The sequence below is a fragment of the Tamandua tetradactyla genome, chromosome 4, assembly GCF_023851605.1.
Source record: "Tamandua tetradactyla isolate mTamTet1 chromosome 4, mTamTet1.pri, whole genome shotgun sequence".
NCBI classification, from domain to species: domain Eukaryota; kingdom Metazoa; phylum Chordata; class Mammalia; order Pilosa; family Myrmecophagidae; genus Tamandua; species Tamandua tetradactyla.
Genome location: NC_135330.1, coordinates 80633728 through 80651546, shown reverse-complemented (window position 1 = coordinate 80651546; position 17819 = coordinate 80633728). Strand labels below are relative to the sequence as shown.

The 17819-nt window shown below is 38.6% G+C and overlaps 1 protein-coding gene across 1 annotated transcript in view; it reads left to right on the top strand.

Moving 5' to 3' along the window:
• Positions 1 to 11751, top strand: part of LOC143680304 (serine/threonine-protein kinase MARK1-like) — a 50392-nt gene extending 38641 nt beyond the window's left edge. The window contains exons 5-9 of the mRNA XM_077156809.1: positions 1590 to 1690; positions 3065 to 3229; positions 4168 to 4422; positions 10512 to 10556; positions 10659 to 11751. Of these exons, the coding sequence (XP_077012924.1) occupies positions 1590 to 1690; positions 3065 to 3229; positions 4168 to 4422; positions 10512 to 10556; positions 10659 to 10791 (699 nt within the window). The 3' untranslated portion in view covers positions 10792 to 11751. The remainder of the gene's footprint in view (positions 1 to 1589; positions 1691 to 3064; positions 3230 to 4167; positions 4423 to 10511; positions 10557 to 10658) is intronic.
• The last annotated feature ends 6068 nt before the right edge of the window (positions 11752 to 17819 follow it).

Here is a 17819-nt window from a genome sequence, read left to right as displayed (position 1 = left end):
GGTTAAGTGTGTATTTTAAAGAATAATGATACCTCGATTAGCCAAAAATAGGGAAATTTTTTACTGAAGTCAGGATTAAACCAAACAGTATTTTCTCCCTTTTAAAAATAGTTCCTATGCTAGTCATTAGAAACATAATTCTATAACAGGAAATACAAATTATTTTGACTGGCAGAACCAGGGTCACGGATCAGTATGTGCATGGCGAGAAGAATCTCCCTATGTTCTACCCCTCTTTGCTTTCTCTTTTCTCCAGAGTTCCTTGAGACTTGGTTTGCCTCCTGGTTAAAACCTGAGCCTGCAGACAGCATTCTCAGCAGCACTGCCACACCCCTGTGGGTGGCCTCCCCTGGGCACGCCTCCAACTCTGGAGTATTAGTAATCTGTTCTAGTTTGCCAGCTGCCAGAATACAATACACCAGAAACAGAACGGCTTTTAAAAAGGGGAATTTAATAAGTTGCTAGTTTATAGTTCTAAGGCCAAGAAATTGTCCCAATTAAAGCAAGTCTGTAGAAATGTCCAATTTAATCATCCAAGGAAAGATACCTTAGTTCAAGAAGGCCGATGAAATTCAGGGTTTCTCCCTCAAGTGAGAAGGCACATGGCGAACACAGTCAGAGTTTCTCTTGTCATCCAGGAAAGGCACATGGAAAGGCATGTGGTGAACACGGTCAGGGCTTCTCTCTCATCTGGAAGAGCACATGGTGAGCACGGCATCATCTGCTAGCTTCCTCTCCTGGCTTCCTGTTTCATGAAGCTCCCCAGGAGGCGTGTTCCTTCTTCATCTCCAAAGGTCACTGGCTGGTGCACTCGGCTTGTCATGGCTGTGTCATTCTGCTCTGCTCTCTCTGAATCTCTCTCATTCTCCAAAATGTTTCCTCTTTTATAGGACTTCAGGAACTTATCAAGATCTGCCCAGATGGGTGGAGACGTCATCACCTAATCCAGTTTAATAACCACTTGTGATTAAGTCACGTCTCCAGGGAGATGATCTGATTAGTTTCAAACATACAGTATTGAATAGGGATTATTCTGCCTTTATGAAATGGGATTTAGATTAAAACATGGCTTTTCTAGAGGACATACCTCCTTTCAAACCAGCACATCTCCTTAACAGTCCTGAGACTGGGGGGGCTGGCAGCCCACACTCTCCAGCCTGGGCCCTCGTCTTTAACTCCCCAGGTTTCCTGTTTGTCATAATATTTAGTGTAGAATTGTCTCTTGCTCTAGTCTTGTAAAGCTGCCTGTACAACTCCTCTGCCCTTCTCTCCATCACCGGCTTAAAAAGGAATAAATAGAAATAAAAACCCAGTTTTCTTCCTGTTTCAAAATGACTGCTGGCTGCTGCTATAGGAGAGTATGTTAAAATTTAATGATTTTGCTTTTTTTTGCTTTATCTTTTACCCCAAATATCTAAAGAAGAGAGAAAGGAAGGAGATAGATCTTTTTAATGTAAGATTATGGTAAGTTAAAATTTATTTGATTTTTAAAAGGATTTTTTAAAAAATCATCTGCAACTTAAATACTTTTCTTTGACTTTCCACAAATACAGGTAGGATCTTAAAATTGCTTTTTTCTTTCTTAAAAGAATAATGTATATCCTGGAGGTAGCATGGCAAGAAGAAATACATATGTCTGTGAAAGGACCACGGATCGATACATGACTATGCAAAACGGAAAAGACAGCAGGTAAAATATCATAATACCAAGTAGTAATGAGTTTGTTTCAGCATCATTGATCGTGCTAAAATTGCTATAGCAAATGGATCAAGAGGAAAATACATACAAAATACTAAGGTCACAACCAACCATTCTTATTAGAATATTTTTCCTTCTGCACCACACTGGGAAGGATGGGAAAATATTTAAGGAAAGGAAGGGGTAAAATCTCCTAACCTTTGAGTTTCTGAATAAAAATTGGGAGTAAATATTTCCCTCTGACAGTGCAGATCATCCCATCTTAATCTGATCTTTTAAATTTGAATCTTATTCTCTTATGCAGCTGTTGCTTCCTTCTCTTCTCCCATTTCCCCCTTCTAGCAAAATGATTATTGTATTCAAATAATGAAGGCTCTGTCTTCCTTTATGTAAAGAAATTGTAGCTGTATCCACTTATCAGTCAGAACCATGTAGCTCTTAAAGTGTTTTATTTTAAATAACGCTAACTCTGTTATTATTTTTTAAATGTTTAACTTCTGGGCAGGCCGCAGTGGCTCAGTAGGCAGAGTTCTCGCCTGTCATGCCAGAGACCTGGGTTCAATTCCCGGTGCCTGTATATATATATATATATATTTAAGGGATATATATCCCTTAAATGTTTAACTTCTTTTCATCATAACCTATAAGTTAGCAGTATAGTACAAATGGATAGGGAGCCAGTTCTAATAAAATTTCATTCTCATTTCCATCCCTGGTCATTTAAGTAAAGTAGACAGACCATTCTCACATTTGCTTGCTCTCAGTTAATTGGAGACAATAGGTATGTAAAGTAAGTATTATTATAAGGCATAAGAAGATAAACTTGTTTTCCTAGAACATAAGATACTTTAGGCTAGAAAGATAGCTGAGAATTGATTTCCTACTTATTATTTTTCCTGTACCAAGTCCTAATGTACAATCTCTTTAATCTGCAGTAGTTAACCTATTGATTGATGATGTGAGCTAAAAGTATTATATTTCTAGAGCTCACACCTTTCATGTAATTATGAATTCTTATTGTTTGAACAATAAGTAATAAACCACAGCAACCCATCACACCAATGTGTGATTTATGGTGGAGTATGTCTCGAGCCTAAATCATTTTGTCTGAAACTATCATATGTCCACAAAACTAATTTCATGCTTTTCAGATTCATGTACAGAGCAAGGATGTGTGGACAACAGTGAGGAACCCACCCTATGCACTTACTAAGACTATTCATTTGTTTCATTAGACATCAGTAGCTGTCACTATCAAGTGTTCCAGTCACGAAAGTGTTGGTCCAGTTCTCAAGTTTTAGAAAACTGCAGTTTTTCTTCCTGTTTCACGTTGCCATGTCCTTCTCCCCTCTTTTATACCGGAAGCCGTGCGGAGATGTCCGCGAGCGGCGTGTCTTCTGCAGGCTCAGCTGTGGCTTCTGCAGTACCTTCGGCCCGCTCTCGCCACCAGAAGTCCCTGTCTGCCTCTGGTCATCCTGTCACAGCCACACCACCAGCCCCTAAGGACAGCTCTGGAGCTCACCGGCCTGGGTAACGTGATGCTTGCATTTCATTTTCCTGTTGTTGTTAAGGTTTTTTAAGAAGTTTTACCTTATGAAAACGAAATAGAGTTATCACATTAAATGCTTTCGTAAAAGAGTCAATGTTTGTGGCAGAGGAAAAGTTGCATTGTATAATCTAAATTTATTGCATGCTTTAACCGTTATCAAAAATGTTGCTTATAATTTAAAGATTTCATTTTAAATCTATCTGGAAAGTAAAGTATTGCTGTCTAGTTTACCATTTAGGTCAATTGAGATTTGTATGGTTTGATTTAAAAAAAAAAAAAGAACCCACACTAGACCAGGAGTAATTGCCCTGACTCCTGCCACTTACTTATGCTTAATAAAACTGGGCTGGAGTCCTGTCGTGAACAAAGCAGATGATCTCAGAGAGCCCCTTTAGGAATAAGGTTATATGTCTGTTTTTCTCTATTTATATCTGTTTTAGTTTTTCTCAGACATTTCAGCGCTTTGATTATTAGATTTGTTAATCATATTGGCAGTGTCATACAGCTGCCCTGAGGCCTAAATTATAAACAGAAAATGATTCTAATCAAAAGATTTTTTGATAAACAGTAAAATGCTCCACATTTCTGAGTGGCTTAAGTTTAGAGAATAGTGTAATTTGTATTTGGTCCTTTGTTTTGGTATTCCTGATTCTAAGTCCGGTGATACATATCTGTGTCCCTGTTTCAGTTCCTTCTTAAACTCCAGTGAGCAATTTTTATAAAAGGGATTTCGTTTCAAGCTGAAATTTTATCTCTTCGTAATTATACAGTCCATGCAACCAGCCATGCATTACATCTCTCATAGGAACAAATAAAATAAGGTCCAATGGAAGTGGCCATAGCCATTGTTTTCTAGCTTTTCGCGTGAGAAAAGCTTTCCCGGTCATTATTCTGAATACTGTATCTTCATTTGTCCCAGAAGCACAACCCAGAGAGCGCCTGCCGCATCCCCGTCTGCTCACAGCATCAGCGCCTCCACTGCGGACCGGACCCGCTTTCCCCGAGGAAGCTCCAGCCGCAGCACCTTTCACGGGGAGCAGCTCCGAGAGCGGCGCGGCGCTGCCGAGCACGGGCCCCCTGCTTCCCCGTCGCACGAGGCTGGTGCCTTCCTGCACGCCAGGAGGGGGACCTCGACCGGGATAATAAGCAAGTTAACGTCCAGATTTGTCCGCAGGTCAGTCCCCATGTCCTGTCCTGTTTTGTCCCCTGTAGGTATCAGAATATACTCCTTCTTTCCTTTGATCTTTACAGTAATGCTCTGAAGTGTTTTTGTGCCATTTCACTAGAGCTGCTCTTTTACCGAAGTAGGAAGGAAAGATTCAGGAAGATACAAAGTTTAAAACCTTAGGAGAAAGAGGGGAAGAAATGGTCAAGATGAGAATTTTTAAATTTTATAAAATAGAGTAGAAAGAGCAAAAACTTGACATGAAAATGTGAGTTTTAACAAAAAAAATTAGGCCGTCCTTTAAAGTTTTGATTTAGAAAAAGGAATTAAATGAGTTTACATTTTATTTCAAATAATATTTCTCATCCTAAAATACTTAAGAATTTCTCACTAATAATATACAGTCTACCCTTTTATCTTTGTATAAAAATCCTTTGTACTGGAATCACATAGATTACATAAATAACTAAACACATAAAATCAACATCAAACCATGGTAAAAGCAAAATGAAAACTTCTCGTCTAATAACACATGAAATTGTTCTCTTTTCTGTAAAGTAAATGTACAGTTAACATTGAATTTCCAAGGAGTGGAGCACAATTCAGGTTGCTGTAAATCTGACCTATTATACTGTCCTATTAAATGCTCACTAAAATCCTGTGTTGGGCAGAAAGTACTATGCTAGGTACAAAGCAAAGTAAAGCTGAATAATAGAGTCTGTGCCCTCAGGATTCTTAGAGTATCGAAAGGAGCAGACATGTAAACAACTAACTGACCTAAAACCAAACGAAGAACCTGTGAGAAAGAAGTGCCAGCAACATGTGGAGGGTCAGGAGGAAGACGCAGTGATTTCTCTCTGGAAGGAAGGTCGAGGCTTGATGCCATGTAGTTATTTGAGCTGAGCCTTAAATAATGGGGTAGTTACTTTAAAAAATATTAGCTAAATATTTAATTTCCAATGTTACTAGTGTTCCTAGGATTTCAGAGAGTCTGTGTGAAAAAGAGGAGAAGCAGTTTTAGTTTCCTGCTTAGTCATGGAGCAATTTATGGACTCAGTTCATGAAGCAGTTTGCCCAGGATCACCCAGCTGAATTTAAAACTTTCAGTCCTCGTGAATTTCTTATTGCATCAGTCAATTACTTTGTACTATTCACACGGTTACCATGGAGTATGACACCTTGACTGAGCAAGCCTAAATGGCTTACCAACAAATCAGCATGAACGTTGGATGACAGGACTCGGTGACCATCCACAGGGTAGCAGTCAGGTCATCCACAGTTTCTGCTTCTGGAATTCAGTAGACTATTTAAGGCCATTTCTAAAAGCCAGTATTTTCTCATGGCTTTTAATCATGGTTAAACCAAGATTAATTTTAAAGCAAAAAAAATGGATGGTTTTGAGTTTACACTGGATTACTAATTGCACATTAAGCATTGTGCAAGGTATTTCTCTTACTCCACGATAAAAACTTAGATTTTAGAGGAAACAGTCTGTCTCTCTAGACTAAAAGTCAGGGGAAAGAATGCCAGAGAAGGAAAGTTGGAGGTTAAGATGGAGCATCTCTGTGCAGTCATTCAGCAGAAGTGTGTGAGACCTGCTGCGGGGTGGGCGTTGTGCCGTGCACAGCTGGCACCGCAGTGGCCGTGACTGGTGTGGCTCTGCCTTCCTGTCTTACAAATGTTACACGCAGCTGAACCTTTTGTTTTTCACTTGGCTTCTGGCTTACCTCCCACCTCACACATTAGCAGTCCTTTCTCAGGCCTGCTCTTGTGCTGGTTCTTTTCAGGTCCCCTTGCATTTTCCCCCCAACCTTCAAATATGAGAATGCCCTAGGACTCCGTCTTTGGTCGCATTCTTCTCTGGTTTTCCTCACTCTCTTGGTGCCCTCATTCAGGCTCATGACATCCAATTCCATCTAATAGAAACCCTCAAACTGATCTCTTTAGCCCGGTCTCTCCCTGGAACTGTGAGGCTGTTATCCAGCTGCCTACTCAGCCTCTCCACTCGGATGTGTAATAGACTCGCAAACAGAACATAACACCATGCTACTCTTCCAGTTACCCAGAGCATAAACCTTGGCATCATCGTTGACTTCTCTTTTTCTCAGACCACATTGAATCCATTAGCAAATTATGGATTTCCAGAATCTGACTGCTTCTCATCATTTCCAACACTGCCATCATTCTCGACATCACTGTCAGTCTTTCTCCTCCTAACAGGCCTCCTACTTTCTACCCTTGTCTACCTAGTCTGTTTTCAAAAATGTAAATCTAATCATGCCACTCCTCAATCAAAAACCCTCACATAGCCTTCATCTTTACTCGGAATTTGCTACTCAAAACCCTTACCTGATCATGAGGCCCTGTGATGGAGTGCAGCTTCCCTTTTCCACTCTGATCTCATCTTCTCTCACCCTTCCCCTTGCTGACTCTACACCAGCCACATCGTGCCCCTGACCTCCTGGAGCACAGAAGACACCCTGGTGCTCCAGGAGTGTGTACTTGCTATTCCTTCTGCTTGGAACCTCTTTCCCAGATGCTTGCATGGCTTACTTCTTGTTACTACTTCAGCTCTTTGCTCAAGTGTTGCTTTAGCAAGTCTCCCCTCATCTGCCGTATTTACAACCGGTCCCTCTGCATCCCAACACTGCCTGTTCCCTTTCGCTACTCTATTTTTCTCCATAGCACTCCACACTACCTGGTATCGTGTGTACACTTATTTGTTCCCTGTCTATATCTCCCGACTAGAAGATAAACTTTATGAGACCGTGCATCTTCATTTGTTTTGTTTACTGCTGAACCCCAAGTCCTAGAACAGTGCGTCACAGAGAGTAGGCACTTGGTGTGCATTTATTGAGTGACTAGATGAATAAAGAAGACTCCATTTTAAAAGTAAAGAAACAGATTAATTAATAATTCTGATAAGTGGTGCTGTGAAGGAAACAGGTCCTATATCAGAGGGTAAGTTTGGGAGAATAAGAGTATTCAGTGTCAGCCCCTGAAGGGAGCCAGCATAAAAAATTTGTAAGTATTCACGATGCTCTCATTAAGTTTTTCTTGTTTTTCTTTTCTGTATGCTATATGGCAGGGGTCACATTTCATTCTTTTTCCATATGAGCATCCCATTATTGCAGCACCATTTGTTAAATTTTTTGTTTGTTTTGTTTTGTTTGGTTGTTTGGGAAGTTCATGGGCCAAATAAGGAACCTGGTTCTCCCACATGGCAGGTGAGAATTCTACCACAGAACTACCCTCTCACCCCCACTCATTAAGTTTTGAACAGGAATCTCTGTGGTAGTTAGAAGGCTTTTTGTTTTTGTTTTTTGCTTTGAGCTGGGAGGAGATAGTTTGCTATCCTTTGTCAGCAATTTGGTGGGTTATTATTTTTTTTAACATCTTGATCTTTAAAACAATGTATAAGGTATTCCCTTATGTGGCATTTTGGTAGCTTGAGATTGAAGTGTATAACATACCATAAATGATTTAGTGCAGGAAGATAAGCAAAACATTGGTTTCAGTAAAGAGAGTGATCCTAAGTTCTTAAGGAACTGACAGGCTGGAAAAGAATGCAGCTGATCTTTCTACATTCGCATAATATCCACTTTGTGGAGGGTGGGTGTTTGGAGACAAACTAGAGAATTTCTCCATTTTCAGGATACAGTCCAGCCTTATTATTTAATATTCTTAACTGAGTTCTCAGGTCATCAGCTCTGCCTACTTGCCAGTCCTTCTCGAGTCTATCCTGGGTTGAAGCCCTGCCTTCCTCTCTGCTCCTCTTTCCTTCCTGTCTTCACTGCGCCTAAAGCCTGGAGAAGTGGAACCCTGTGTGCCCGGCCCTGGGACTGGGGTACTCAGGGGCAGGGCTGACCTTGAGTGCAACGTGAAGGCCAAGACGCCTCACAAGGTCTGGGGGCCAACTAAGTTGCAGTACCACTAAATGATAAGAAAGATGGAAAAAATAGGATTTTATAGGGAAGAAATCAAGGAAATTGGATTGCTAAGCTTTAAAAGGGGAATGATACAGATTCAGGGCTGATCATTCATGTGTTTGAAAACCCGTATTACAAAGAGGAAGCCACCCAGTAGAGCTCCCGGACGCATGCAGAGAGTTATGCTGAAATGATCTCATGAGAGAGCTGTTGGCTCGTCTCCAGAAAGAACTTCCCAGGTAGGAAAGTGATTTATACTAGAACCTTCTATCAAGGGAGAATATGGACTTAGCATTTCAAAAATCTTTTAATATAGCATTTAGAACCAGCTGCTTTGGGTAGGTTCTGTGTAACTATTTGCTGTGAACTGGAGAGTATATCAAACATTATTTTCTACCAATAGCTCACTTACAGGGAACAATCTGATCAGTATGGTGCTCTGCTATACTAAGGTATTGGCTTTTTAAGTTTTAAAAGGTGAAGAGTCATGCCATGTTGGGTTTGGAATTAGAGCCAGCTGTGCCTCCTGTACCCTCATCTGCCTCCCACCACTGCAGAGTTACTGGGCTATTTGAGACAGCAGTAGCCCAACTGGCAGAAGCTCTTCTAGCCGTTGTCCTTGATAGCATCCAGTAAAGAGTACCCGCATGTGGGAAACGATGTGATGAGTCAGATGCTCTTTCAGCAGGTGTAGCTGGAGAAGCAGAGGCTGACAGGCACTTTGTTCACAAGGCTGGATGTTCAGCAGCAGTGGAATAGGTCTCTGCTAACAGTGATTTATAAGGCAAAATATAAATAGGACTGGTAATTCCAGAAAACTTGTGTCTCTTCCTATTAAAGGAGCTATTTATTTTACCTAAGCAGTGAAAATCAAGAGCATTACTATTTTTCTTGCCAAGTTTGCACACTGCTCTTCTGTATATATCAGTACACCCACATATAACTGAAAATATGCATTTTCAATTTGGACCTACTCAAAAATGTTTTATTTATTTGTGTGCTACAATGAAAATAGATTTGTATGGATGGAACTGAATTTTTATTATATTTCCCAATGAAACTGCCAGTTATTAAAAACAGAAATTTTGAATGTAGAATGTATTTAATGATCCTTTTTAACTCAGAAAGGAATTAATTTTTTACACTATGTTAGAGTAAAAGAAAGTCCTATAGTTGGAGACCCCGAGAGTCATGTGAAACTTGTATTTTTAACAACTAATGACTGATTATTTTAGAGTGTAGTCTGTGGGTATGGTTTAATGGTTTGAGAGTGACAGAAAATGCGCGTTGCATTCATTTTACATTAATAAAATAAATGTTACTGGAATGGTTAGACATTAAGAAAGCGTTAAACTTCTAAGGTTCAAATTAAAGATTATCCCAGATATTTAATAATGCTTTGTTCCTCGTTCACAATCTATCTCTTAATATATTTAATATATCTTTACTATATTTAAACTCATTTTGGTGTATTTCAAAAATACTAATTACACTCAGCAGAAAGACTATTGGTAGAGTTTTTCTGACATATTAGCTGCTTATTTCACAGATGGATATACAGGTAGATCAATGTTTCTATTTAAGATTGAATCTATGTTTTAGAATCACCTGCTCAGTAAATTGTTGATTACTATAATATTTTATCATGTGCATGAATTCTTAGCATAACTACTGAAAAATGCTTATTAAAAATTGATATTTTTAAAAATTCTTATGTATGTGTTGAATTTAATTTAACTACAAGGTTAATTCTTACATTTTCTAAATTGAGCAACTATTAGAATTCTATTTAATAACTACTAAGAAGTTGAATTTTGTGTTGCTAATTTGTAAATAGTTTTAACTTTAGATTGAACTAAACTAAACCAAAAGATAAATTCTGACCCTAAATATCATGGCTGGGAAATTGGAAGATAATTAAAAAAAAAAAATCCTAAATTTTCAGCTAGCATCTCATGTGTGAAAATACCCAGTAGATGCTCAATAAATTATAGTTATGTGTGGTTATTATGCAAAACATTAGAAATAGTATTAGACTGATTAGTAATAGAAGAATATTGTGTTTGAAGTTTGCTCAACAAGTTAATTCAAAATAATTTTAAAGAGATAGATTTTCTTGATATATTTCTCACTTTTATCGTTAAATCTCAACCTTCACTTTGTTTTGAGGGATGCGAGTGAAGGTGAAGTCAGAGGCAGAACCGACCCCTCCAGGTGAGGAGCCACTATTAATACTCTGCTGCCAGCTCCCTGTGTGGGAAAATGTGCTTTGGGAAAACAGTGCTCAGTAAACCAGACTATGTGTATATCTCTCAGCAGAAACCAGTGGAATGATATATTTAAATTATTAAAAGAGAAAAACTGCCAACCAAGAATTCCATATCCAACAAAATTGCCCTTCAAAAATGAGGGAGAAATTAAAACATTTTCAGAAAAAAAAAATCACTGAGAGAATTTGTGACCAAGAGACCAGCTCTACAAGAAATACTAACGGGAGCACTAGAGACAGATATGAAAAGACAGAAGAGAGAGGCATGGAGAAGAGTGTAGAAAGGAAGACTATGAGTAAAGGAAAAAGAAGGAAAATTAGATATGACATATAAAATCCAGAAGGCAAAATAGTAGAAGAAAGTACTACCCGTGCAGTAATAACACTAAATGTTAATGGATTAAACTCCCCAATCAAAAGACATAGACTGGCAGAATGGATTAAAAAACAAGACCCATCTATATGTTGTCTCTACTCAAAGGACATGAGGGCAAGGACACAAATGGACATTTGCACACCAATGTTTATAGCAGCATTATTTACAATTACTGAGAGATGGAAACAGCCAAAATGTCCATCAATGGACGGGTGGCTAAACAAACTGTGGCATATACATACAATGGAATATTATGAAGCAGTAAGACAGTATGAAGTATGTAACAACATGGATGGACTCTAAGGACATTATGCTGAGTGTGATTAGCCAAAAACAAAGGGACAAATGCTGTATGGTCTCACTGATATGAACTGACATTAGTGAATAAACTTGGAATATTTCGTTGGTAACAGAGACCATCAGGACATAGAAATAGGGTAAGATACTGGGTAACTGGAGCTGAAGGGATACAGATTGTGTAACAGGACTGAATATAAAAACTCAGAAATGGACAGCACAACACTACCTAACTGTAATACAATTATGTTAAGACACTGAATGAAGCTGAATGTGAGAATGATAGAGAGAGGAGGGCTGGGGGCATAAATGAAATCACAAAGAAACATAGATGATAAAGATTGAGATGGTATAATCTAGGAATGCCTAGAGTGTATAATGATAATGACTAAATGTACAAATTTAAAAATGGTTTTGCATGACGAAGAACAAAGGAATGTCATTACTACAGGGTGCTGAAAATAGATGGTAATTAATATTTTAAAATTTCAACTTATGTGTGAGACTAAATCAAAAATGTTTATTTGATACAAAGTTTATATTTTGACTAGTGCATCTCCTAATATAACTTTTGTAGATAGTTGGTTGAACATAAGTACATGGAACCTTGGGTAGGACATTAGATTTTATTGGTTTGTCCAGAGTGATGCCCCAATGAATCCCAGAGTGATCTGATCAGTGAGTGGAAAAGTATTTGTAAAGTCCCCCTTGGGGAATGGTGAGAATGGGGGAAAATTCAACCTCCCCAAGTTGAATTATTGATATTCTCACAAGCAGTGTGGACAACCAAAGCTATAGGCTGAGCCCCCAGTCCTGGGGTTTGTTCACATGAAACTTAAGCCCACAAAGGATAGGTCAAGCCTACTTAAAATTAGGCCTAAGACTCACCCCCAAGAGAACCTCTTTTGTTGCTCAGATGTGGCCTCTCTCTCCAGCCAACACAACAAGCAAACTCACCACCCTCCCCGTCTACATGCGACATGACTCCCAGGGATGTGGACCTTCCTGGCAATGTGGGACAGAAATCCTAGAATGAGCTGTGACTCAGTATCAAGGAATTGAAAAAAACGCTAGAATGAGCTCAGACCCAGCATCAAGGAATTGAGAGAACCTTCTCGATCAAAACGGGGAAGAGTGAAATGAGACAAAGTGTCAATGGCTGTGAGATTCCAAACAGAGTCAAGAGGTTATCCTGGAGGTTATTCTTACGTGTTAAGTAGATATCACCTTGTTATCCAAGATGTAATGAAGAGGCTGGAGGGAACTGCTTGAAAAGGTAGAGCTGTGTTCCAGTAGCCATGTTTCTTGATGATGATTGTATAATGATATAGCTTTCACAATGTGACTGTGTGATTGTGAAATCCTTGTGTCTGATGCTCCTTTTATCTACCTTGTCAACAGACGAGTAGAACATGTGGAATAAAAATGGATAATAGGGGGAACAAATGTTAAAATAAATTCAGTTTGAAATGCTAGTGATCAATGAAAGGGAGTGGTAAGGGGTATAGTATGTAAAATTTTTTTTTCTTTTTCTGTTTTTGTTTTATTTTTCTGTTGTCTTTTTATTTCTTTTTTCTGAATTGATGCAAATGTTCTATGAAATGATCATGATGATGAATATGCAACTGTGTGATGATATTGTGAATTACTGATTATATATGTAGAACGGAATGAGCATATATTAAGTATGTTTGCGTTTCTTTCTTGTAATTTTTTTATTAATAAAAAATTATAAAAAAAAGACCCAACCTGCAGATATTAAGACTTAAAATATAATTCCATTCATTCAGCAGTTGGTTTTAGGTAGAATGGAAATAAACCTCTGAAGTCTCAAATAGTTCATTTTTCCTTCAGTATGTGTTTTTATATATTTTTATCACTTCTGTACTCATTCCTAAGATAATGTTTTTAACCAGAAAAAAGTTCAATTATCTCTTAAAAGATAGTGTGATCTTGTATCCCACCGAATTAACACAACAAAAATAATTAAGTTATTACATGAACTACTTCAAAAGTATGACCCTTGTACAAAGATGAAATACTATTGGGGTATGGGGGAAGACTACCATTGCATGCCATGGACTACGCTAACAGGAGGACAGCAACAGTCCCACAGCAAGACCAGGGTACATAATTAGGAGGAAGGACAAGAGTTTAGGGGAGGTCTGGATTTTTTATTTGGTGAGGGTATGTTTATCAGCTATTTTTCTCTTGTGAACAATGAAAACTGTCTAAAATTGAGAGTATTGATCATCATACAACTGAGTGAGGATAATGTGAGACACAGTCTGTAGACTGTGGACATAATCCATGATGCCCCGTGGATGGAGGTGGCTGAAGGACACACTGGCTGAGAAATGGCATAGGAAACTGTGGTGTATACATACGATTGAATACTGTGATGCTACAGAAAGGTACAAAGCTGTGAGGCATACAACGATATAAATGAACCTGGGGGACACTATGTGATGCAAAATAAGCCAGAAACAAAAAAGCAAATACTGTACGGCCACATTTAGAAAATACTTATAAGAAAACTGGATGTAGATTGTAAGCTCTTAGAGCAGTCATATTTAGTCTGGAGCAATAACTGTTATTTCTAGATTTTGATAAGCTGTGCTATGTATGTATAACCTGGTATTTCCCTGAACCTTTGGATACCTGTGTGACACCTAAGACTCAGAGTATGGATCTGCAGGTCTGAAGGGCAGCACTGCCACATGCAACAACTGTAACTGAAAAAGAGATCAGGCTTCAATTAGAGATAGGAATGGAGAAGATGGGGTCAGGACTAAGGTAAATCAAAATACAGAGGTAAGAAGGACACTATATTTTAGAACTTCACCTACCCAATGAGGCCAAAGAAAGAGAGGTTTATTTTGTCTAAAACCTAAATTTTCTGTAGCACATAATCTAACTCAACCTGTCTGAATAGATTCTTTAAACAACCTAAACGCATGGTTCCCAGAATGGAAATGAGGGCTTGTAATTCTGTATAGTGGAACGTAATGCCCAGATACATCCCGGAGTATGCTGAGCAGATAATTAAAAAGTATTGACAAAGTACCTTGAGGGACTGGAGGAAAAAGATGAAACTATTAAACTGGAAACCCCTGATACTCTCTCAAACATTAGGGACTCCCAAATCAACAGGCTAAGCCCTTGATCTTGAGGCTTGCGCTTGGGAAGCTTATTTACGTAGCAGAGAAACCAAGCCTACCTATAGTTATGCCTAAGAGTTACTTCCAGAGGACCTTTTCTGTTGCTCAGATGTGGCCCTTCTCTCTCTAAGCCCAACTCTGCAAATAAAATCACTACCCTCCCCACTTCATGGGACATGAAATCCAGGGGTGAAAGTCTCCCTGGCAACGTGGAATATGACTCCCAGGGAGAAGCCTGGCCCTGGTACCTTAGGATTGACAATACCTTCTGACCAAAAGAGGGAAAAGAATTGTAACAAAATAAGAAATCAGTGGCTGAGAGAGTTCAAAGAGTTGAGAGGCAATTCTGGAGGCGATTCTTACCCAAGCTTCTGCTAGATATTGCTATTTATGATGGTTTGCCAAACCCCAACCAAAATCATTCCTGTCGACCCTAAAGAATACCTAGGGTTCTATCTGAGATTCTACAAAGCTTCCATGCACTGTGAATACTTTCCAGAAACCTACAATCCTCAGATGGGTGCCTAGGCCACCTAAGTCCTGAAATGCAGAGGGGACAACCTGTCCAAGAACATCAACTAGTTCCACCCCCCCATCCCACTTGACAGCTCTTTCCAACATGAAAAAGTTAGAATGGGCATAGCTCAAATATCCTTAAAGACTGGGAGAAAGATCAAAGGAGAAGGTGGAGTTATAATAGAGAAGACAGAATTGAACAAATGAGTATGACTGCTGACGCATTATAGATATTTCTTTTAGTGTCCAGTGTCTTGAAGTTGATAAAAGGAAAAACCTAAAATTGTGGAACTGTAACCTATATCAAACTCTGAAATCTGTTCTATAACTAATTGAAGGAGTGTGCTTTGAAATTTATTGCTTTTTTGTATATATATTATTTTTCACTATTTAAAAAACAAAAAGATGAATCTTTTGTCATCCTCAGTCCTGGCAAAATTATAGTTAATAAGATCAGCGTCTCAAAGGAAGAAAGTAAAAAGTAATAAAACAGGGTGGGCCACAGTGGCTCAGCAGGTAGAGTTCTCGCCTGCCATGCCGGAGACCCGGGTTTGATTCCTGGTGCTTGCCCATGTAAAAAAAAAAAAAAAAGGTAAGAAAACAATGGATATTCACACATGGACATACATATTCTACAAGTATTTTTTTTAACTACAGTTAGTGCGAGTTGTAGATATATATATTCTAACCACAGTAAATAAAAGTTACGGAGATAGATGCTTTCAAAAGAAGCCAGATTTATCTGCAATAAAAATCTATTCTAGACAATAACTCTTTTCCTGAAATACTGACAATCAGGGAACTGTGCTCTCATTATCCATACAAAAATGTCATAAGGGGCAGGCCACAGTGGCTCAGCAGGCAGAGTTCTCACCAGCCATGCCGGAGACCTGAGTTCTATTCCTGGTGCCTGCCCACATGAAAAAAAAATATATATATATATATATTTTTATGATATATATATATATATCATAAAAGGCACATCTTTTTAGAGCCCACAAATAAGGCTTTATGGGCTTAAAATTTTAGTTTATTTTGCATTTGCATTGTCCCTTGTTTCACCTTGACATAGTTCAACATGCCTGTATGAAATCTTGTCCTTTCAGAAGCAATGAGAGGACACATTTTCTTCCAAGCTTGGCATTCTATTCAAATATTTAAAAGGTGAAAAGTGAGAAGTTCTATTCCCTCTTCCACTATTCTAAAAAATCCATCATCCAGTCAATAGGCAAAAAGAAAAATCACTGTTATATTCTCTTGTTTAAGGAGATATTACATGTATGAAGTGAGACGCGAAGAATTTGAAATTCAACTGAACAAATCTAAAACCACAGTATTTCTTTGGAGAATTCCTGCTATTCTTGCAAGCAGTGGGGATAACCAATCAATAGCCAAGTTCTCAATCTTGGAGTTTGTTCATATGAAACTTATTCCTGCAAAGGATAGAGTAAACCTACTTAAAATTAGGCCTAAAAGTCACCCCAGAGAACGTCTTTTGTTGCTCAGATGTGGCCTATCTCTCTCTCTCAGCCAACAAGGCAAGCAAACTCACCACCACCCCTGCCCCCCGTGGGACATGACTCCGAGGGGTGTAGACCTCCCAGGCAACATGGGACAGAAATCCTAGAATGAACTGGGACTCAGCATCAAGGGACTGAGAAAACCTTCTTGACTGAAAGGGGGGAGAGAGAAATGAAACCAAATAATGTGTCAGTGGCTAAGAGATTTCAAACAGGGTTGAGAGGTTATCCTGGAGGTTATTCTTATGCATTATATAGATATCCCCTTTGTAGTTTAAGATGTATTTGAAAGGCTAGAGGGAAGTGCCTGAAACTGTAGAGCTGTGTTCCGGTAGCCATGTTTCTTGAAGATGATTGTATAATGATACAGCTTTTGTAATATGACTGTGTGATTGTGAAAACCTTCTGTCTGATGCTTTTATCTACAGTATGGACAGACGAGTAAAACATATGGATTAAAAATAAATAAATAATAGGGAGATCAAATGTTAAAATTAAAAAATATATATATTGGGTAAATGGAAATACTAGTGGTCAACAAGAGGGAGGAGTAAGGGGTATGGTACGTATGACTTTTTCCTTTTTTCTTTTCATTTCTTTTTTTTGGAGTGATGCAAATGTTCTAAAAAATGATCATGGTGGTGAATATACAACTATGTGATGACATTGTGAGCCAGATTGTACACCATGCATGGAATGTTTGTATAAAAATGTATGTGCTTGTACGTTGTTTTATGAATTAAAATAAAGTAAAATAAAACCACAGTATTTCAAAACAGCAGTTGTCAAAAATGCAGCTAGAGAGGGATCATATTAAATTCCAAGTTGCTAACAGTTTTTTCTTCTTATTAAGATATTAAAGGAAACCCATCACAGTTTATTCTACTTAGGGATGGGGGAGGAGGAGCAGGGTGGGGATGGACAGGGGAATTATCTATGTAGACTGGAATATCCTGGAAGGCCATCTATTCTACTGTTTTGTCTTTAAACCAGCTTTGTTTTATAATTATTTTTTGACATGGGCAGGCTCTGGGAAACGAACCCTGCTTTATATTTAAACTACCAATTTAAAATTCTACAGATTGGAAGATGACTCCCTGGAATGAACATGGCCCTGGCACCATGGGATCAACAATGCCATCCTAACCAAAAGGGGGAAAAGTGTAACAAATAAAGTATCAGTGACTGAGAGTTCAACTAGAGTCCAGAGGCTTCTCTGGAGGTTACTCTTATGCAAGCTTCAGTTAGACACTGCCACCTATCATAGCTTGCCAAACCCCAACCAAAACCATTCCTGCCAATCCTAAAGAACACCTAAGGCATTATATAAGATTCTAC